The 22,615-nt window shown below is 54.9% G+C and overlaps 2 protein-coding genes across 3 annotated transcripts; both read right to left on the bottom strand.

Annotated features, from left to right (window-relative positions):
• Positions 1–8,220: 8,220 nt before the first annotated feature.
• Positions 8,221–11,966, bottom strand: FOXS1 (forkhead box S1). Its single transcript, XM_027558858.1, has one exon. It carries the CDS (start codon positions 9,473–9,475, stop codon positions 8,483–8,485), a length of 993 nt encoding a protein of 330 aa, XP_027414659.1. The 5' UTR covers positions 9,476–11,966; the 3' UTR covers positions 8,221–8,482.
• Positions 11,967–12,142: 176 nt separating this feature from the next.
• On the bottom strand, positions 12,143–22,282 carry LOC113903143 (interferon regulatory factor 4-like). Of its 2 annotated transcripts, none has more exons than XM_027558847.1 (8): positions 21,811–22,282; positions 15,974–16,163; positions 15,582–15,682; positions 14,658–14,754; positions 14,473–14,538; positions 13,342–13,713; positions 12,760–12,878; positions 12,143–12,526 (listed from the first exon to the last, which is right to left on the bottom strand). In XM_027558847.1, the coding sequence occupies exons 1-8, from the start codon at positions 22,210–22,212 to the stop codon at positions 12,416–12,418; spliced, it is 1,458 nt and encodes a 485-aa protein (XP_027414648.1). In that variant the 5' UTR covers positions 22,213–22,282; the 3' UTR covers positions 12,143–12,415. The 2 variants fall into 2 exon arrangements, with proteins under 2 accessions (XP_027414648.1, XP_027414647.1); XM_027558846.1 differs by having other exon boundaries at positions 21,784–22,281.
• Positions 22,283–22,615: the final 333 nt, after the last annotated feature.

The raw sequence follows: 22,615 nt of genomic DNA, 5'->3' as shown, positions 1-22,615 counted from the left end.
CTCCCTGCTTCTCACCAGAACAAGGTATAGGCAGATAGCAGAATCTCCAAGTGGAGCCAGGAGTTCGGGCCTGCAGTGATGGCCGTCCCCTGGGAGGCCTAGGGAGCGAGCTGTTCTCCAAGCTCACCCACGGGCGTCAGCCCTCCTCATCCCAAGCCTCTGCTGGAGGGAGCAGCCTAGACGGCAAGAGAGCTTAATGCTAATAGGGTACAGCTTTTCTGGCTGTGAGGACACTTGAGTAAATTGAGGCCTAAGCGGGGCTTCAGCAGGAATGGCAATAACAGCAGCTCCTATGCACTGAGCTCCGAGAGGGGCATGGCCCAGACCCAGCTCTGCGTGTTCCGTGACTCTGGTCCCAGCGACCCCGCATGGTGGGCAGCTGTATTATGTTCATTTCTCTTGATGGAGCAGCCAAGCCTCAGGGAGGCAATGCCAGTTGCTCAGGGTCACACGGCTAGCCCATGGCAGAGCCAGGGTTTGTACCCAGACAGTCTGGGACCAGAGCCCCCACTCTGAACCACTGCACTATCTGCCTCCGCGAAATCTTGGATGGAGACCTTGACCGCTCAGCCTTCCAGCCCCTGCTTCCATGAACGCTGGCCAGGAGGGCAAGGCCAGGTCTTCACCCGACCCTGCCCTGTTCCAGCAGATGGGTGTGGAGTTCCCCTGCCGCAGGTGCCACGTGGGACAGGATCGGGGGGCTCTGGGCTCTGAGCCTGCTGGGCTTGCACTCAGGGCTCGGGGGGGCACCTGGGGGAGCCTGGCTTAGGCTCTTGGTGGGAGATGTGTAATGGGCAGGGACCCTAGGGCTGTGGATCCCTTGCCTGCCTGTCTGCCCGCCACCTGCTAGCTGGGCCAGGCCTGTGGTTTCCTCCGCGTTCTCTCAGCCGTGCTGGCCCCCACCCAGGCTGAGCCTCGGCCACACAGCATGATGATGAGGAATGAGTCACCGCCATAGTGGAGGGGTAAGGAAATGAGGTCCAGCCAGCACCGAGATCCAGGGCTGGGATCCAGCTGGGGAAACCAAGGCCAAAATAGCAGGCTGCTCAGCAGGGACAGGAGAAGCTGGGACTAGAACCCAGGACCCCAACTCCCAGCACAGGCCTCATTTCCCCCTCTATGAAACAAAGGACAAAGGACAAAGTTTCAGAGGACAGCCTCAGCACCACTGTCCTCTGCCACCCCAAGGGCCATGGTGACAATCGAGAGATGGGACAGGGGGGCTCAGTCACCATATTTCACAGGTGAGGAAACAGGTTCAGAGAAACTGATCTGCCTGAGGCCACACAGCGAATGAATGTGTCCTGAGAAGGAAGCCCACCCAGAGCCGTGGAACATGGCTGATCACTGCCTCTCCTGTCTCTATTCCCTCCAGGGAGCACGCCTTACAAAGCTCTTTCTGATTCATCGGGTGCCTCCTTTAGGTTTCGCCTGGTCCCTGGAGGTAAAGGATATGGACTCGACAATATGGAAACAATGAAGGGGGGTGGTTCAGAGAGCTTTTGCTCCCCCAGGGCCACGGAGCACACCCAGGAGAAGGCTGGGGTGGCAGTCCTTGGTGTGGGACTGAATCTCTGCCCGTCTGAGGCTGGGATCCAGCCCCGTGGCCTTCACTAGCGCTCCCATCCCCAGCAGCCTCAGAGCTGCCCTAATGGAGGGAGTGGAGCCAGAGCCAGGCCCAAAGCTCGGGGCTGGGGCTGGGGTTCTGCAAGTCCCGGCAGCAGACCCTGCCCCTTGCTTGGCGTGCCCTGCCCACCCCACTGCCTGTGCTGTGGGCTCCCCCTGCACAGTGACCATCATGATGCTGATGCTATAATCTTCTCTGCAAGGAGCTCTGTTGCCCCATGGGGCCAGGGCCACCAGTTGCTCCTGCACACCATCGTAGGCAAACCCCTCCCCCTACCGTGGACTCTGAAGGGTTAACACCCTCAACAGGACAGCTCCTCCCGACTGGTCCCAGCTCTCTGGTCCCAGAGAGCGGAGCGGAGAGCAGCGTTCTCCAAGACTATTTCCTGCCTCTGGGCCTTGGCCAGGCCCACAGTGACCACCCCCATGGGTCTGAGGCCACATCTGGTTTGGATTACTCCAGGGCTGGTGACGCTGCCTTTTCCTGTCGGCATCCAGTGGCCTTGAATTCCACCAGCCACCTTGGACCCAGCAGGGCAGCTGTGGGAAAAGATTCAGCCAGTGACAGGGTTGCCCCGAGGGTGTGGAGCGGCCAGGGCTGTCCTAAGGGATGTGCCCACCTGGACCAAGCATCCATTCGTGCAGCTGCCCCCGCACCTGTTCCTTCCTTCACTCTAATGGGTGTTATTTACTGAGCACCAGGCACCGTACCAAGTGATTCCCACGTGTGCAGTCACTTCATCCCACCCCGTGAGTGTGTATTCACTTCATCCCACCCTGTGAGTGTGTATTTCAGCAGTTCAAGGATGAGGAAACTGAGGCACAAGGAGCTGACGGACAAGTGCATGGGTTCCCAGCCAGTACATAGTAGGGTGAGGATGCACAGCAGGTGGCCTGACTTCAGACACATCCTATCGCTTCACTGCTATTTCTTGAGACCCTTTTCTGGGCCTGGCCTTAAGCCAGAGCCTGGAGAAGAATTAGTCATGGCCTTGGTCTTTGGGGAGTTCACAGTCTCTGGAACCTGTGGGGTGGGAGGTTGGGGATTGTAGTGAAGCTAGAAGGGCGTGGAAGAAGACACTTGCTTCCAATCTCTCCTCTCCAGTGGGAGTGACAGCCAAGCTGAGAGCAAACACGGAGCAGGCCTTTTCCAGACAGAGTGAGGCGGGTTGTTCCGGGCAGCTCCAAAGACTTGGAACTGAGAACAAGCTAGTCTTGAAGCATCCCAAGGGGCTTTTGCAGACGAGGAAGCAAGAAATAAGTCTGGAGAAGTTAGCAGGAGCCTCAAATGCCAGGCTGAACCCCAGCCATAGGGAACCATGGAAGGGTTTCAAATGAAAGAGAGACAAGATCAGATCTGTGATTTAGAAGGATCGCTGCAGTCCGGGACATCACTGAGTGGGAGAGAGAGACTGGAGGCAGGGAAAGGCCAGAGGGAGGTTGGGGTATGACTGCTTGAGGGGGCTGTAAGGACTGTGGGGATAGGAAGAGGGAGCTGCAGACAGGCAGAATGGGGTTCACGTGGACCTGTGCACCCTCTCTGAGCCTCAGTTTCCTGTCTGTAAAATGGGATGATAGTACCTGCCTCCCAGGGTCAAAGCAAAAGTGACCTGAGATGTACAGATCAAGCACCTGGCCAGGCTGCTGAGTTGACGTGTGTTCCACAACGCTCTCCAGTCCCTACTCTGTTCCGGACACTATTCCAGGTGTAGAGGACAAGCATCCAATAGACAAAAACTCCTGGCCTCATGGAACTTCCTTCTTGGGGGATAGACACTGGGCAGCAATAACGAACTTAAAATGAGTTGGTGGGGTGGATGGGGGACGTGGTGGTCAGGGAGTGAGTCCTGTGGGTGTTCGTGGAAGACTGGGCCAGGCAGAAGGACGAGCAAGTGCAAAGCCTGTTTGGAGTGAGGGTGGGAGAGAGTGCAAGAGGAACCAAAGCCAGATCATACAGGCCTTTGAGAGCTTGGCCTCTGGGTCTGACCAGGAGCCCCTGGAGGATTCTCTGAGATTTAATCCACGGCAAATGGACTTATCCATATATCCCCTCAGCACACGTTTATTGAGGGCCTGTTACATGCCAGTCAGTGGAGAAGTGGATAAAGTGGATAAAGCAGACCCAACCCCTGGCCCCAGAGGCTTATGACACTAAGGCAGAGATGTAGGAAAGAGTGAATACACAAAGAGATGCATAATTCCACATTACAATAGGCGCCAGGTGGAGGAAACACATGGGATGCAGAGATGGGGGGAAAAAATCTAGAGACATCCATTCAAATCAAGCGGTGAGGGGAGCCTTCTCCCAGGAAGTGATATTCAACTTGGGCTCTGGCTGCTAAGAAGTCAGCCATGGGGAGTGAGCTCTTCAGGCGGAGGGAACAGCGAGTGCAAAGGCTTAGAGGAGTCAGCTGCCTTAACTCGCTCGGGACAGTCAGCCTCCTCTTGGTCTCCCAGAGAGATCAGGGCACCCTGAGGACTGTGGTCTGGAGGAGGCAGCCTTTCCGGGGGTCAAAGGCAGGGTTCTGGCTTTGGGAACTTTGACTGTGGGACTAAATGAGCCTCTGGTCTGTTTTTAGCCCAGAACCACTTCCTTTAGCCCCACCAGCTACCTCCCTGAGTCACCACCCAGTTACCAGCAGGGTGGGAACGGGGGATTCGGCACCTCAGGGTCTGGACCTTCAGGGACAGTCTTGCCAGAGAAAGGGGCGGAGAGGCCTGGGCCGAGGGTACAGGGCCCTTCGGTGGGGCTCTTTCGTGTTCTGCTAGTTGACGGGCCATGTAATGTGAGTTTCAGGTGTCCAGTTTCATTCATGTTGACTGAATTGTACGCATATTGTGCAAGATGAGATTTTCCCATATACAAGTCCTTGAGAATTGAAATCTTGCTCCATTTTACAGATGAAGAAACTAGTACTCAGAGAGGTGACTCTACTTGTTCAAGGTCACACAGCAAGGAAGTGAAGACGCCAGGAACTGACTCCAAAGCTTCATCTTGTAACAATCTCTCCTCTCCCTACACCTCCCCCCCTCCACCTCCACAGGAGCTAGAGCCTCCCCTGGGGGGTAAACCAGGTTAAGAAGACAAGCCCCAGAACCCACGTATTTATTTTGCTTAAACACATACAATGCTGTTTCCATGGGCCAGACCCTGTTCAAAGCACTTTGCAAATATTAATTTATGTAATCCTAGCAAGAATCCAAGGTTGGCACTGTTAGTAAATCCACATTTTTCAGATGAGGGAAACCCAGAGAGGGGAAGCAACTTGCTCAAGATCACACAGCTGGGAAAGGAAAACTGGGACCTGAAGCCAGACAGCTGGGGTCCAGAGCCCTTGCTCTTAGCTGCCATGCCTACTGCCTCTGGCAGCCTGGCCTCTTAGGAGTGATGGGAGGGGATGTTTTGGCTGGGGCTTGGATTCTTGGGTTTGTACACTCCCAGTAGGCGGACATGCCAGGCTAGCCGACACAGCCTCCCCGTCCTCCTCATCACTGTGGTGGCCCCAGAGGGCCCACGCTCTAAGGGAGAGGGTCTCCCCACCCTGGCCCAGGCGCTGTCTGGGGTGTGGGAAGGAGCCTGGAACTCTGGGCAGTGGAATGCTGTAAACCAGGGAAGGAAGCGGGTGGGTGGAGAGGCGAGGGGGAGATAAGATGTGGAGGGTGGAGAAGCAGCTGAGGAAGGCCCAGCCCTGTGGGTGGGGGCAGCCTCCCTGGAGGCAGAGAGAGCAGAGACCAAAGGACCAGCAGGTGAAGAACTTCCTGACAGCCCTTCAGAGCTGCCAAACTTGGGTGGGAAGAGGCCAGCTCTGAAGTCACCCCACGTGATACGCACTGCCTGGTGTGGAGGGGATTCAGAAATGGGGCGGGAGACGCCCTTTCAGCTCTGATAGTCCAAGAATCTGAGTCTGGAATATTCTGAAGTACCACTGGTTCTACCGTTTTAGATTTGATTTAGCCTGACTCTACAAGGCCACTCAGCACCCTTTTGCACTCTGACCTGCTGAGGAGAAGGAGTGGAGGTTGGGAGCCCCTCCTGGACACAGACCAGCCTCCAGTGTGGAGAATCAGGAGAGGCTCCTGTCCCCCTAAGAGCTATACAGTTAAGGCAGCAGAGGGGTACTCCTGCCCTGCTGTGTGGCCTTGGGCACATCACTTACCTTCTCTGGCCTTGGTCTCTCCATCTGTGCTGAGGTTCTTTCTCTGGGTCGGCCCAGCTTAGGCATTCCAAGTCTCTGCCGAGCATGGTCCTTCCCGTCAGGTGGGGGTGGCTAGACAGGAGCCAGAGGGTGTCTGTTGGTCACGGAAAGTATGTGAGGGCAGGAGGCCCAGTGGGTGGGGTCCCCGGGCTGGGCAGCAGGCAGGCAGAGGGTAACGCGAGACCATGGTGTCTGGTCTTCCTGGTCCAGCGCCTCTGGGAGGGCATCTCTTCCAGTTTGTCCCCCAGGTCAGCCCCACCCTGGGATTTGGGTTCAAAGAGTCAGGCTGTGCCTTGCTGACTGCAACCCCCTCACCGGGCAAGAGGAATGAAATCAGGGCCCAGAGAGATGGGCACCGGTCCAGGCTCACATGGCAAGTCCAAGGCAGGCTCTGAGCCCAGGGTCCTGCTTAGGCACTGGGGCTGAGGGGCCCATCTTCACTTCTGGACTCTTTGAGGGGACCTGAGAGGGACATGGAGGGGACTTGCCCAGCTCTGGGTGTGGCTGACCCCTTTGCCTGTTCCCCTACCACAAATTGGGGGCAGGGGTGCAGTTTCTTCTCCCCAAGCCCCCACCCCAGTTAGATGCTAAACCTCCTCCAGGGGTGGGTGGAGCAGGATGCCGAGGCTTGGGCTCTCCTCCCATTGGGCCGGCCTCCCCATCCTCCTACTAGCTCCAGGACACAGGCTGGGAAGGGACTGGGGTCACCAGGTCTCCACAGGAATGCACCACAGGGAACAGCGCCCGGCAGCGACCTCTTTCTCTGATCCAGCTGAGATAGGACCCCCGCGCCCTGAATCTGTCCCTGTCTCTGAGCATCTCTCTGTCTCCTCTCTCTCACACATACACCCTGAGTCATACTGACCCACACAGGCACACCCCGCGGTGTGAACCTCTTCTCGCCCTGCCCTGCACTCGTGGGGCTCCATCCTGTCCCCTTTCAGCCACAAGGCCGCCCGAACGGGACAGGACGTCCCCCTGCTGCTCCATGGGTTCCAGGCTGGGGCCCAGCACACACGGTGGGGAGGGTCCTCATACTGGCCAGGCATTTTTCCACCCCCTTGTGGCCCCACAGAGCCCCCTACCCTGCAGGTCCCCCCTCCACCCCAGCTCTGGAGTCTGTGGGAACCAGACAGCCGGGGCCGTCCAGCCGGGCTCGCTTCCTCCCAGGCCTCAGGGGACTGGCCGAGGGAGGAGGGAGCCACAGAGACTGAAGCCAGCGTGGCCGCCTGCCCGAGAGGGGGATTTCTGGAGGGAACTGGGCTGCCTGCCTGATGAAGGGGTCTCTAGCCTCTTGGGTATCATTTTGTGGGACCCAAGAGCCTCCAGCAAAGAATCCTTGGCTCCTGTCTTCTCTCCCTACACCCATGATCCAGACGGGGGACTGAGGTCCCGGAAGAAAGGCATCTGCTTCAGCAAGCCTGGTGTTGGAGGGTGTGGGAACAGAGGTTTCAGGTCCTTAAGTCTGTTCCTCTGATGGGGGACATGAATATACCCACTTCTTCTGCTTCCACCCAAGGGGGCAGCTGAAGAAGGTCAAAGGTCAGGGCTCAGTCTTTTCTGAGCTGTACCCTGGATAGCCACCCCCTCCCACCAAGAGGGAAATATTTTCTTAAAGAGACACCAGGAGATTTCAGAGAGCTGTTGGCTCAGGGAGGTCTCCCAGTCACATGGGAAATCCAGACAAGGGAAGTGTGCCTGCCTTTTGAGCCTTGGGCTCCCTGTCTGTGTTAGGGGTGAGGGGTGGCTTTTTAGACCTGGCACGCCAGGCTTCAAAAAATGCCCCCCTCCCCCTGAGGGGGTCACCCTATGTGCCACCCTGCAGCCTCACTCAAACTACAAGTTAGGATTGGTTGTGGGGGGGCGGGGCAGGTAGAACCACACAGACCTGGTTTGGATTTCTTCTCTGCCACTCATTTTCCATTTGGAGCCAGAGCTAGTGAGCCCCGAATTCTTTAAGCCTCAAGTTTCCACCACTGTAAAATGGGGATAACATTCTGTACCACACAGATATATATATATATATATGAGAAGATATATATGAGCCCAGGACAGGATAAAGACCACAAATGGTCACAGGTATTGTGGCTGCTCATCATGAGGGAGCCAAGTCACAGACTTTGGGGCTGGAGGGTCAGCCACTCAGTGCCGCCCAGCCCCAACCCTGCTGGGCATCTCTCCTGATTACATCCCTCCTCTCTCTCTCTCCCACTCCCTGCTCCCCTTTCCTCTGCCTTCCTGGGAAACCCCCTGAGAAAGTCCCCAGCAGTAGAGAGCCTCATGTGGGACATTTATATCCGGGGTCCCCTGCCCCTGCCATTCAACCCCACAACCACACCCACTCTACATGGAACCAGGCGTCCTGGTATTCAGCTGCCAACCATCCAGCAGACTGACCCTCATCATCACACTGGCTTTATTGGCCCTGAGAGCCACAGAGTAAATCCCCAGGGGGCCCTGCTTCCCCTCACCCCCAAGTCTGTCCAGAGGCCCTAGGGCTGGCTGAGTGTTCACCGCTGCAATCTTGGCTTCCTGTCCCAGCTGTCGTGAGCTTGCCAGGCCCGCATCCTTTGAGAGCTCCCCAGATCCCAGAGTCAGGCTCAACCTGGAGGGCGTAGTTGGCAGGGGCTATGCAGGGACGGCCTGAGGCCGGCTGGCCTTCACTCAAAGAAGAACATTCCTGGCGTCCGGTACAGGCAGGGGGTCAGCCCCAGTGGGTAGCTGGAGCTTCCCTGGACAGGGAAGCTGCCTGCAACCCAGGGTTCCTTGGGGTCAGCTGGCAGGGGCAGCGGGGCCCGGAGGGAGGCTGGAGGGGTGGATGGTGCAGGGGAGGGGGCTGCTGAGGCCAAGAGGTGCTCCAGTCCTGGGTCAGTCCCCATGCAGAAATTCAGCGCCTGCAGCCGGCACTGGTAGCTGCTCCCGATGGTGGCCTCGGGGGTCAAGATGGGTGCAGGGGCTTTGCTAAACCCCTCAGCCTCAGAGAAGCTGGTGGGAAAGCCAAAAGCAGGGCACGAGGAAGACGAGGTGGCCACAGGGAGCTCCCCTGGGCCTGCAGCCTTGGGAGTGGGCATCTCCTTGGCCTCTGAGGGTGTCTGAGGCCTGGCATCGGTGGTGGCCGGGCACATGCTGGCTGGCAAGGCCCCCACCAGACCCCCATAGCTTAGGCCCTTGGGTTCCAGTGGCTCCGGCGGGAATGGGCACTGTCTGCTAGCTGCGACGTCAGGGGCTCCTGGGTCCTGGCTGGTGGCTCGGAGGGGTCCACGGCGCGCTTTGGTGGGGCCCTTGGTGCCCTCAGCACCTGCCCGTCGGGTGAAGCGCCGGCGGCGGCGCAGAAAGCTGCCATGCTCAAACATGTCATGGCAGTCGGGGTCCAGCGTCCAGTAGCTGCCCTTGCCCGGCTTGCGGTCATCGCGGGGCACCTTGACAAAGCATTCGTTGAGTGACAGGTTGTGGCGGATACTGTTCTGCCATCCCGGCCGGTTGTGGCGGTAGAAGGCGAAGCGGCCCATGATGTAGCGGTAGATGCCGCTGAGTGTGGCCCGCTGCCCTGGAGAGTTCTGGATGGCCATGGCGATCAGGGCGATGTAGCTGTAAGGAGGCTTGGTTGGCTCGGCCGCAGGGGCCAGGGGCCCGGGTGGGGGTGGCTGCTGCATGCTGGCCGGGCTGGCCGGGCTGGCCGGGCTGCCGGAACCGCTGAGGCCAGGCACGGTGTCCAGGGCTGGTGTCCGGCACAGCCTGCCCAGGCTGGTTAAAAGGCCCACTGGCCCAGCCTCCCAGCCTGGAAAGGCAAAAAGGGGTGGGCCCGCCAGGCTGCCCTCCCTTCCTCCCGCGTTCCCCTCCCCCCAGGCCCAAGAGGGGCGGGCAGGAGAGGCCAGGATTGGGAAGCTGTGAGCAGCTGCCCAGGGTGAGGAGACATGGGAGGGAAGGGACTGAGACCCTCAGCCCACATGTGCTGCCTGGTGGTGGTGGTTGAGGACGGATGGGATGTGCAACTGGGCGAGACAGAGACAAACAAAAAGAGATCAAGGCAGAGATAGAGAGAATGAAGAAAGGAAGGACAGAGACGAAGAGAGGTGGGGACATAATAGGGAGACAGGAACACACAGGAGACAGAGGCAGAGACAAGAGACAGCAAGTAGACAGCAAAAGGGGAGACACAGAGCCAGCCCCATACACGTGCGCACGTGCACAGAGCACAGAAAAAGAATCACTGAACAAGAGAAAGAAAGAAATCCACAAAGATAGGATGAGGGAGACACACACACACACACACACACTCTCAGGAGAGAGGAGAGGTAGGATCTGTGAGCTCAAGCACAGGGAGCTTTGTGAGAAGAGCCTCAGGGCCTCTTGAATCCCCACCTCTGGTTTCCTCTTTCTCCTTTCCTCCTCTTCCCAGGCCCGTGATTCTCTTTCTCCTCCCCGAAGTGCAGAGCACTCGGGGTCACACTGTTCCCTGCCCTTCTAGCACTGGGGTCTGCAAGACGTGGGCACCTGGGGTGGTCATGAGAGCCAGCCCAAACTCGGCTTGCTGGGCGCTGGCGCCCTCTAGTGACTAGAATGGGGAGGACAGAATCAGGCCAGAGACATCCCCCTTCCAAGAGGCTCTCAACCAATTCTCTGGCAGAGCCTCAGTTTCCCATCTCTAAAATGGAGCTGATGACTCTGCAGTTGTCCAGGCGGTGGCAAAGCTTACACAGAATCCAGTGCTCTTTTAGAGCCTGGCACCGAGTAAGGGTTTGGGCATGACAAGGACTGTCACCTTGAGCTGAGTTTCTCTGATAGCTGCAGCCTTAGGCTGGGGGTACAGTGAAGCCCAGGACAGTCAAGGCTTGTGAAGGATGAAGCAACCTCCACCGTGCTCTCCCAGCCCCAAGCAACCAAGTCAGCCGGCACCTCCTGTGCGCCACTGACATGCCAGGCCAGCTCCCCTCCCCTCTCGACAATTACTTCTCAGACCAACTGCTCCAGAGGCCCTCATAGGTTCTTTTGAGTAGATGAGGAATCTGAGGCTCAGAGAAGTTAAGTGACTTGCCTGACACCTAGTGAGAGACCAAAGCTGTGATTTCAACTCAGAAGTCTGGAACTCCTTAATATACTACTCCTTCTGTGAGGGGCAGGGGTAGAGGACAGTTACCAGGCCACCACTGGAAAACAGGTTTGTGACCCCCAAGGGAATAGGGACCATGGTTTGCTCTATCCCCAGTGTGCAGCATTTGCCTGAAATGGAGTAGGTGCTCAATAAACATTTGTTGAATGAATTTTAAAAACAGTGATTTGACTGACTTCTGTCCTTTGCGGAGTCACACAGTTTCTCCTCTGTAAAAGTGGCTTATTTATATATCACTGAAAAATTTATTACATTGCCATCTGTAGGAGAACTCCTATAAATAAAGTCAGAAATCAGAAAAGGTAAAAGGTCTGATATCTGGGGTAGAAAACAGTGACTTTACTGACAAGGCAGGGTCACTGCCTTCATGGTGGAGGGGGTTCCCTCCCTCCACCATTCTCAAGGACTCCCTACAACTCACATTTTGCAAAAATTGGTGGGGCTTGGGGATGGGATGGACTCCTGGCACCCACTTAGGTTCCTATCCTAGGCCTGCCTCGGTTTCTCCAAAGTCAGTATCTACAGGTGGCGGTCTAGTGGTTAGCATTCAAAGCCCCAGGTTCAGGTCAAGTCCTCTGTTTTGGGAGCCCCGACCCCCACTACTTCTTACCCCCTCCAAAGAAGAGAGACTTGTGGCAGGTGGAAGGAGGGTCTGGAAACTCAGAACCCCTCAGAAGTGGGACAGTTCTGTTACTGGTTGGGCTTCAGTCTAAACCATACCGAGGGTCTAATTATTAGTAAACTCAGCCCCTGCTCCTTTTTTTTGGCCAGGCTGTGGGGCTTGCAAGATCTTAGTTCCCCCACAAGGGATCCCTCCAACCTGGGCCCCCAGCAGTGGAAGTGCAGAGTTCTAACCACTGGAGCACCAGGGAACTCCCAGTAAACTCAGCTTTAAGCAAACTTTATAATGGATCAAGTGCAGTTAGAGTCCACTTTAGGTACTTCCCTGGTGGCTCAGATGGTAAAGCGTCTGCTTACAATGCAGGAGACCCGGGTTCAATCCCTAGGTTGGGAAGATCTCCTGGAGAAGGAAATGGCAACCCACTCCAGTATTCTTGCCTGGAAAATCCCATGGACAGAGGAGCCTGGTAGGCAACAGTCCATGGGGTCCCAAAGAGTTGGACATGACTGAGCGACTTCACTTTCACTTTTCACTTTTAGGTAAACCAGTGTAGGCATGTCCGACTCTTAACAAAAAGATCAAGCCTTGTTTCTGTCCTAATTGTTATTTCTGGAGCCTCAAGATTGAGTTTGATTTCCAAGCCTGATGCCTCAGGTCCAGCTGTCTATCTCTGCGCCTGATTCCCAGGCTCCAGCTTGGTGGCTGAGTGGTTGAAGGTGGTGACCGGCTCCCATTGTCCCAACCTATCTTAAATCCCCTGGCTCAGTTGGTGCAGGACTAGGGTGGGATCTATACCCTGTGGGGAGTTGCTTTAGTGGGTATGGTAGGAGGAAGAAGCCGCTTAGGGCTGACTCAGCTGTGTCAGCAGGTGATTGATGCTGTCAGGGATGCTAGGCTGGGAACCTGCCACCCGGGCACCTGGCCGTGGATCTTCGAGTGCAGGAGGAGCTCCCTGGCGAAGACTGGCTCCACCTGCGGGGTGGGAGTGAGGTGGAGGAATGAGCCAACCTTCTCCTTACCCACCCACTTTGTTGGGGGGCGGGGAGTGACAACCCATTTCCACGTGCATTTTCACACAGGAGGTCTTCCAGATCAGAGGTCATATGGCAGGTCAGGGGTAGAGCTGGGACTGGAGGGAGCAGTGAGAGGCTATTTAGAGGGGCTGGGTGGGGGGTGGTTCTCCGATGGAGCGGAAAGTGACTCACATGGGCCATAATGAGCCGCTCCTCGGGCTGGTCCGGGGGCCCCGGGTACTCCTCACCAAAGCACAGCCGGATCTGGTATTCGGGCTCCGGGCAACCATCTTGTAGGTGGGCTCGCAGTTCTATGGGCACCAAGATGGTGGGGTCTGGGGTCGGGGGATCCCATCTGGTGCCCACTTTGTGCTCATATCCCCTGACCATGTCCTGTAAATCCACATCCCCCACGTGCCCAGGCCCACTTCCACATCCCTATGCCTGTCTCATGTCTCACTTCTAATTCTCAGGCCCTGTGCCTTGTGCCCTAGGCTCACTATCATGCCCACTGCCACTCACCTACGCCTATCTTGTGCCCAGTGCCCCAATGCCCACCTTATGCTTAATGCCCTAAGACAACACGTGCCCAAGTCCTAGGCTTCTGTCCCACACCCAGCGTCCCAAGTCCGCCACAAGCCTACACCTCCACCTCCTACAGGCTCATGTCCGTATTCGTTCCCACTCCCGGTGTTTCTGGGTCATGTCCTTTGTTTCCAGGCCCATCCCAGGCCCAGAATTCTCAAACCCATGGGCCGGTTGTCGCGCTCTTACCCGCGAGGAAGCGGCGCGTGTCGAGCAGCTGGCAGGTGCGCTCGCGCTCCAGTTTGTTGGGCTGCGCGCGGTGCGGGGCAAGCGGGCCGCGCCAGTACACGCGGCCCTGGCAGAGGCGCTTGGCGAAGACGCCCTCGGGCGCCACCCACAGCAGCACGCCGCGCTCCAGGTGGGGCAGCAGGCGCCGCAGCACGTGGGCGCTGGCCGGCGGCTCCGGGAAGCGAACCTGCGCGACCCTCGGCGGCGGCCCCAGGAGTCGCTCGGCGGCCGCGGTGGCCGCGCGCGGGCTCAGGCTGCAGCCCTCAGCCGCCAGCGCTGTGGCTTCGCGCACCAGCTCTGCGCGGTAGAAGAGGCGCACGTGCAGCCAGCAATCTGCGGGAAAGGGAGCGGGCGCTGGCTCCCTCTCCATCCACACAACCGGGCAGGGGACCCAGCGGTCCTCCCGGCCCCCACCTCAGGAATTTTTGACACTCTCTCCCGTTAAGTGATAATAATTCTAGCAGTAGTGGTGGTGGTAGTATATAATTACAGCTTCCAGTATAACTACTTTCAACGGATACATACTTGGAACTACCAGGATGGAACTGGTAGTTGAGCTTCAAAATCAGAGTTTGGAGCCATCAGTACAATGGGGGCATGATACTGCTGCCCTCCTAGCCCCAGTTTTTGGAATTCTAGGAGCTTCTTCCCAGCAAGGATTTTAGTGCTGGAAGAAATAATAATAATAGCAACAACAACAAAACAGCAGGCTCCAGTTAGCAGTATGCTCAGTGGTTAGGGCTGTGGGCGCTGCAGCCAGGCCCTTGGATTCTAATCTCTCACTGCCACTTAGGAACTGTGGCGTCTTAGTAACTTTCCCAAGGTTACTGTGTGGCCTTGGGCAGGGTTCTTAATCTCTGTGTCTGGCTTCTGCATCTGTAAAATGCCAGGAATGGCAGTATCTATCTTACAGGGCTGTGGGGAGACTTAGAAGGATGCCTGGCATAAGCTAAGCCCTCAACAAATGTTCGCTCTTGTTATCTGGAGTCTGCATGGGTGTTTTGGGTGGGAGACAGAGGCTATTTGGCTTCAATCCTAGGCCCTCCTCAGTTCTGCACAGTGGTCAGAGGAGAGGGCCTTCCAGTTCCTTACCAGGGTTGCTGAAATCCTCAGACGGCAAAGGGCTCCAGGGGTGGACGGGATTCTGTGCCTGGTAGCCTGGGGAAAGAGAGGAAGCAATAAGGCATTGTCTCACCCTGGGTGCCTTTACCCCTATATCAAGGTCACAGAAGAGGCCAGGGAGGGGGCAGGGTTGGGTGAGGAGACCCAGTCCTTACTGTGGTCAGCCAAAGGGCTTGGGAGCAGGAAGTTCTGCTGGGCTAGCCTGGAGGGCTGCTCCTTGTCTTTATCCTCTGTGACTAATCCGGATCCATCCTGAGCATTGGGAGGAAGGGTGGTAAGGGTAGGAGATAAGACCTGTGGGCCACAGGAGTTCCCAGACAGTCTGCACTGGGGCAGATGGAGGTCTGGGCAGAATGGAGGGCAGCTGGGGTTAATAGGGACTTTGAGGTTTCAGAGCTGAAGACTCTTTTTCCCCACAGAGGTAAAGAGAGTTGATGAGGTTTTTGGAGATAATGGGGTCAGAGATGAAATTCATTGTGGTAGGGAGAGAAGTGCTAGGAGTGAATTAGGAGATGGAGTGACAGAGATGGGGGGCACAGAGCGATGGATGGAATGGGGCACTGGGGACAGTGGGATGAACCAGGCTAATGGGGTGATGGGATGGAGCAATGGACCATAAGTGAAGGAGGAGATGTGTCGGGTGGAGTAAGACTGATGCAGACAGTGATGGAGACAGAGATGATGGGAGATGATAGAGAGCTAGAAGTGATGAAGGTGAAGGGAATACAAGGGAACTAGATTTGGTGGCATGAGTGGGGACATACTGATAGACCCAGTGATAACAGGGGAGAGGCGGTGAAATGGGAGAAAATAGGATTGATGCACATGAGGGATGGAGGTGAAGGTGATGGAGACAATGGGACAGAGATGGTGGAGTTAAGGAGAATAGAAGGAAGGAACTGAAAGTGATAGCAGAGATGGAGTAGAGGCAGGAAGCAGAGTTGATGGAGGGATGGGGACAACGATGGCCAAGACCTGATGGAGAGGATGAGGTGATGCACTGGAGATTGTAGCGGGGGTGGCACGGGTGCGAGGTGACTGGGTCGGCAAGGCTGCAGGGGCTAGAAGGACACACTGACCTGCTCTTCGGTCCTGCAGGCTGGCTCTGTCACTCCTCCAGGGGGCTTCTGCTGGCTCTGAAGAATGCCCTCCTCTTTACCGGGAGCACAAGCCCTGGTAACTGGATGGCACAAGAAATAGTCTGTGGTTTCCTGGGCCCCAAGGTGAATCCCTTCAACCTTGTCTGAGATGATCCCAGCTCACTGCATGATCTCAGGCAAGGCCCGCCTCTCTCTGGGCCTCAGTTTCCTCCTTTTGGAATGGGGAGGTAAACTGTAAGCATCCTTCTGTGTTTACCAGCCCATGATTTTAAGCTCAGTAAGTTCACTCCCATTTTACAGATGGGCAAGGTGGAGTCCTTATTGCCTAGAGAGCCATTCTAAGCTTCTACCTCCAGGGGGCAGTATGGTACCTGGGTCGTGGGCGCCATCAGACAGGAGCCGGTAGACCTTGTAGGGGTTGGAGATGTCCAGCTGGCTGCGCTCAGGTACTTCACAGAAGTCAGCACTCTTGTTGAGGGCACAGCGGAGCCGTGTCTTCCAGGTAGAGGGATCCTCCTTGTCAATGCCCTCTAGGTACTTGCCCTTGTATATGGCCCAGGCCTGAGGATAAGCAGGGGAATAGGGGAGGAATGACCTGGGAGACAGGGCTGGTGCCATGCAAAGGGATGAGGACTGCCTTGGCTCCACCCTTCTGTCTCTTTCTCTGCCCCTAGGCTCCTCTGTTCCTCCCTCCCTCCATCCAACATTTATTTCTTGAGCTCCTGCTCCTTGAGCAAGCTCAAATTATAGACTGAAGGGGGAGCAAGACAGACATCCCTGTTCTCAAGGAATGCAAGTCTAATGGGAGAAGGCAGCTGCAAACAGCTGAAAAGAAATAATTATATTCCAAATTATGGATTGTGAGAAATAAAAAAATAATACAATGGGACAAAAAATGATGGCAGTGATCTGCTAGCTGCTGCTGCTGCTGCTAAGTCGCTTCAGTCGTGTCTGACTCTCTGCCACCCCATAGATGGCAGCCCACCAGGCTCCCCCATCTCTGGGATTCTCCAGGCAAGAACACTGGAGTGGGTTGCCATTTCCTTCTCCAATGCATGAAAGTGAAAAGTGAAAGTGAAGTTGCTCAGTCGTGTCCGACTCTTAGCGACCCCATGGACTGCAGCCCACCAGGCTCCTTCATCCATGGGATTTTCCAGGCAAGAGTACTGGAGTGGGGTGCCATTGCCTTCTCTGGACCTGCTACCTGGAGAGCCATAAATAAAATCTGCACCTACTGCACCATACAAAGTGGACTCCAGGTGACCAAAAAAACAAAAGTAAGGTGAAACCATAAACCTAATAGGAGATTATGTAGGAAGAAATCTTCTAGGGGGCAGATAATGTTTCATAAACAAAATTTTGAGGGCATGAACCATAAGGCAAAAAATTTGCAAAGTCTGAATCAGCAAGGGGATAAGATCTAGAACATATGGGAACTCCTGCAAATCAAGAAGAAACAGAGAACAACCCCAAAAGAAAAAAAAAATCTTATCAAAGAACACCAATGAGTGGTTTACAGAAGAGGAAACCAGTAGCCCACGAGCATAGTAGATGTTGTGACTCATTAGTGCCACAGAAGTGCAGATAAAAGTATGAGATATCACCTGTAAGCTTACAAAATTTAGCCAGTTGGCTAAGCCAGGAGTTGGTTGGGATGTGGACACTGTTAGTGGAATGGGGGCAGAGTTTCTGGAGGGTAATCAGGCATGCCTAGTCCAGTTAAGTAAAAGCATAGCCTGTGACCAGAAATTTCAGTTCTCAAGGAATTCTCACAGAAGCTCATGAGGGGACCAGATTCACTGCAGAGTTATTTGTGGTTCAGAAAGCAAATTTGTGTCCATCCCTGGGGAAGTAGATGGGTGTGTGTGTGTGTGTAATAGATACCCACTGTAGAGTCTGTACAACATCTAGGAACAAATTAGATGGACAGAGAACAAGAATGGATCTTCAGAGCTGACCCAAAGCTGACCCAAAGTACTTGAAATCAAAGTAAGATACAGAATGAGACCTACAACACAAGATGATGTACATAAGGACACACACCAAACAGCAATGCCCACTTTGCAAGAACACATATAAATCAAAGATACTCATTAAACACATTAGAATGACTGTTATGGTTGTTGTTTGCTGTTCAGTGGCTCAGTCGTGTCTGACTCTTGCGCACTGTAGCCCACCAGGCTCCTCTGTCTATGAGACTCCCCAGGCAAGAATACTAGAGTGGATTGCCATTTCCTTCTCCAGAGGATCTTCCTGACTCAGGGACTGAACCTCTGTCTCCAGCTTGGCACTTGGGAAGCCTGACTGTTATGGTAGAGGGACTAAATAAATAAAAAATAGGAGGGACTGCTTTAGAGAGGGTTATCAAAAAAGGCCTCTTGGAGGAAGCAGCATTTGGGCTGAAGCCTGATTGAAAAGAAGGAAGGAGTCTGACAAAGAACTAGGGGAAGGCTGTTCTAGGTAGAAAGAACAGCGAGGGCAAAGGTCATGGGGGTGAGCTGGATTTCAAGGAAGGCCAGTGTGGAGCAGAGAAGTCAAAGGGGAAGACAAGAGATGTCTTGCTCGAATTGATCACATTCAGGAATCAGTGGTGGACGGGGGTGGGGGGTGATTTAACCGATAAATCGCACTCAGTCATTGCTCTTGGAGATCCCAGGCTTAGTGGGACACCAGACAAAAGCCACACTTCCCATGTTGGTGTCTCTTGCCAGTGGTGAGACCTTTAAGGCTTGATTTTGCGGTCCGTAAACTGTGCTAATAATACCTAATCTCACGTGGTTGTGGCAGGTGTAAGCTGAGTGGTCTGGGTAAGACGCTTAGCACAGCAGCTGGCACACAGTCCTCGCTTGTTTACTGCAGAACGTGTTCATTATATTCGTGATGCTCTAACTCAAAGGTAACCTGGGCTGGAGGCTCGGGGAGCTATCACCAAGCTGAGAGAGGGATCTTTGGGAACATTGCTGTGCCCCCCCAAGCACACAGAGTGGTGCTTGGCACACAAGAGATGCTCAGTAAATATTTGTGGGATGGACTGAATTTGGCCTTAAAGGATGAGTAGGAAATTGCCAGGTGAAGTGATATTCCTGGCAGGGTAACAGCTTGAGCAAAAGCGTGGCATGAAGCACGCAGGGGACAGTGAGCAGCCTGGTATGACGAGCTGATGTGTGTATGTGAGGGTGTGTATACAGTTGATTCTCATTACTCATGGTACTTGTGTTTCCTAAAATTTACAGAAACACTGAGTAAGGGAACACTGAACTATCGCTCCTAAAGGAAATACAAGGCTAAGTCCTTGTCAGCCTCTGGTACATCAACTGGTCAATACATCCTGTTTATCAACTAGTCAATACATAACCTTGTTTTATGTGTATTTCTGTTGAAAGACACCTTATTGAATATAAACTGTTGATTCATTAACAGTGAACTTATGGCCAACACCACTATAACTAACATCTGAAAGGAACTTACTTTATACAGGTATTTTCTCCAAAAGGCATATCACAGCCTTCCTGTGCTCAGGAGTCCTAACAAAGCTTCAGCACTGTGTGGGCTTGGGGGTCATTTTAGACAGTGAAATCACCAAGAGAAAGCACAAAAAGTATCAAAAATGTGGTACTAAAGATTGTCTGTGAAAGAATACCTGTGAAAGGACAGTAGAAGAGCTGAAACTAGGGTTGTCACCTTGTTCAGCTTCTGCTGGAAATGTGCATACTGGTGACCCAGTTTTTTGTTTTTTGTTTTTTTTTCATTCTGTGAATGACTGCAAAAGTACCTTGAATATCAATCAGGGGATTACACATAATTTCAGCAAGTAAGAGAATTTTTCAATATGCTATCTGTGAAGAAAGAGGATCTACTGCATGTGTTGGGGGAAAGAGAAAGAGGAATTAAGGAAGAAGACAGACTGAAGCTGGATTATGAAGGCCAAGCATTATCCTGTGGGCTTTGAGGTACCGGGAGGGCGTGAAGCCAGGGGGTCACATGTGTGTGTCACTAGTGGGTTGAAGGATAGATCAAAGCACCCCCAAAGAGGGACAGGAAGGGCTAGTCCACAGAATCTCCCACTTCTGAACAGCACACAGCCTTAAGGTACAGGCCAGGTAACCACCTGTTCGACACTCAATGAGTTCCTTCTGTGAGCCGGGCACTGCGCTCAGGGTCACAACCCATGGGCAGCTGGAGGAGGCAGAGTCATACAAGGCACTTGTAATTCATAGGGAAAGTTGTTCAATGGAGGAAACAGAAGGGATCAGGGCTGACTTGGGATCAGAGCTTCCTCAATGCTTTAAACAAATGAATACATCAGGGGAGGCTTGTCTTCAGTAGGGGATGTTTATGCTGAGCATGATGGGAGTTGGCCGGTAAAGGTGGAGAGGGTGTTCCAGGCAGGGGGAACGGAATGTACAAAGGTCTCCCAGTGAGAGACACAGGAACCATTTGGAAAGTGAAAGAACTATCTGGCTGGGTCTGAAGTTGGGGAGGGAGTGGGGAGAGATGGACAGAGGCCAGAGAGGAGCAGTTCGTGCAGGGCTTTGAGGTCCTGGTAAGGAGTTGGGACTTAATTACAGGAGCAACAGGGAGCCATGGAAGGAATCTGAGGAGGGGAGTGCAGAGGCAACATTTACATTTAGAGTGATCCCTCTGGAGGACAGAGGGGAGAGCCAAGGGACGGGAAAGCAGGGCACTCAGTTGTCCTGGTGAGAGATGGTGGGAATGGATCCAAGTAGATGGCTGAAAGAGCGGTTCTGCAGGAAGAGCCAAACACCTTGGTGATGGGTTAGAATGAGATTGGAAAAGAGGGGAGCAGCCAGGGTTCAGGTGCCTGGCGCTGCAGTCTGGGTGGCGGGTGATGCTATCTCCCATTTTGAAAAGCAATTTCGCAGCGGGGAGCTGACAAGTGTGGTACCGAGGAGGTGCTGAGTTTGAGAGATCTGGGAGTGCTAGACTAGCAGGCTTGGGGCTTGGAGGGGAGGCTGGGAAACACTGGGCTCCATCCTGAGGCTGTGTAAGGAGAGTGGGATACCAGGAGGGAGGCCCAGGAGGGAGTGCTGCGAACACCGAAAGAGCAGGAGAGGGGATGGAGGCTGAGAAGCAGGGGCCCGGAAGGCAGGAGGAGAACAGGTCAGGGTTGGAGTGGAGTGGGCACACAGAGATTCTGGGAACCAAGGGAGACTGTTTCAAGGAGGAGAAGGGGGCCACTAGATGCAGACCAACTGAGGCGGGGGGGGGGGGGTGTCTAAGAAGATGACAGCAATGGCATTCTTAGAGACAATTAGAGACATCAGCAGGAGAAAGAGAAGCCAGGCTGTGGGGAGAAGAGTTGCTGAGGGGTTATGAGTGAGGGCGTTGATGATCAGAAGGCCCTTTCTAGATGCTTTACACTCTGTGCAAGTAGAGGGGAGACCAGAGAAGCAGGAGCTGGAGGTAGCTGTGGTGTTTGGGATGGTGGCAGTGGTCTGGGATGTGGCTGTTTGCTTATTGCTCATGGAAGAGATTCGAGTTAAAACCTTGATGGGAAAGAGACAGTTTGGAGGAAGTTAATGGTGACTGAAGAAAGATAAGGCATTCCTGGAGGAGGTCCCTGAGAAGGGCTGGGCTTGGGAAGCACAGAAAATGTCCCGAAGTTGCTGGGGTTAACAGTTTAGGGGTGGGAAGTGGAGGGAATTTCCACCCATTGGCAGTGGTATCTAATTTCCCCAGGAAGAGGGTGAAGTACCCTAGCGGGTGAGGATGGTGCAAGTCATGCAGCGCTTGGCTAATGCTCTTTTAAGAGGGTGGGCTTCCCAGGTGGTGCTAGTGGTAGAGAACCCTCCTGTCAATGCAGGAGACATAAGAGACTCCTGCATTGATCCCTGGGTCTGGGAAGATCCCCTGGAGGACGGCATGACAGCCCACTCCAGTATTCTTGCCTGGAGAATCCCATGGACAGAGGGGCCTGGTGGGCTACAGTCCATGGGGTGACAACACTGAAGAGCTGGACACACTGAAGCGACATAGCAGGCACCCAGGGGAGGGTCTCCCATATGTAGAAAACATTATCATCAACCTAGAGACAGCCGAGGTTAAGGGCTGAACGAGTGGCCGGAGGTGGCAGCGCATCAGGTCGCTCCAGGCGCTGGGACCGTGTGCATACAGAGCCCTCCGGGAACCAAACCTGGGACCCCCGCCCCCACTCCCTTACCCTGAAGAGCGCAGCGTCCTGCCGCACCTGGTAACCCTGCTTGGCTGCGTGCTTCCAGGGGATGCGGAAGAGGGTCTTGCCTGCGTCCTCCCAGCGCAGCCCCGCATAGCGCCCGCTCTCGATCTGCGCCACCAGCCATTCTCGGAGGCGCAGGGGACCCCCGGCCCCCGCCATGGGTCGCCGGCTGTCGGAGACCTTCCCTTCGTCCCTCCGCCAGGGGTCGCCGGCCATAGGGGAACGCAGTGCTCCGGGGATCAGGTCTGGGGCGTGCGGGTGACCGAATCCCAGGGCGACAGGGGATCGCGCTCCGGGGCCACCTGGACAGCGCGGAGGCGGCGAAAGCGAAAGTCTGTGTGGGAAGTTTCGCTTTCCTTTCTGCTCCCTGGAGGCCCTTTCGCCCCACCCTGTATCGCCTGGCCTGGAGGGCATCAGTCCTTACACAGCGGGCAGCCTGAAGTGCCGTGGGAAGCCAAGACCCACTGGAGGGTAGAGGGTGGAGTAGCCCCGGGTTCTACCGGTCCCTGGAGCCGGACGGGGGCGGGGGGCGGGGGGCTGGGGGGGGCCGCGGGCACCCAGGGTGTCCCTTGCTCCATCCCTGCACCTGTTTTCCTTTCTTCACAGCCTCCGGGAAACTTAGTCTCTTTCCAGGACCAGGACTGAAGAGGTGGGAAAAGCATAGTGCCTACCAAACTAACTCCTGGCAAAACTGGGAGGCAGAGACTGGTTTAAAATGCACACTTCCAGCCTCCAACCTAGACCTGCAGAATTAGATTTCCTGGGCAAGAAGTCAGGGAACGTGAATTTTAAACAAGTCCCCCATGGGATTCTGATC

The sequence above is a fragment of the Bos indicus x Bos taurus genome, chromosome 13 (assembly GCF_003369695.1).
Source record: "Bos indicus x Bos taurus breed Angus x Brahman F1 hybrid chromosome 13, Bos_hybrid_MaternalHap_v2.0, whole genome shotgun sequence".
Classification (NCBI taxonomy): domain Eukaryota; kingdom Metazoa; phylum Chordata; class Mammalia; order Artiodactyla; family Bovidae; genus Bos; species Bos indicus x Bos taurus.
Note: the sequence above shows the minus strand (reverse complement) of the source record. Positions and strands in the feature narration are given on the sequence as shown.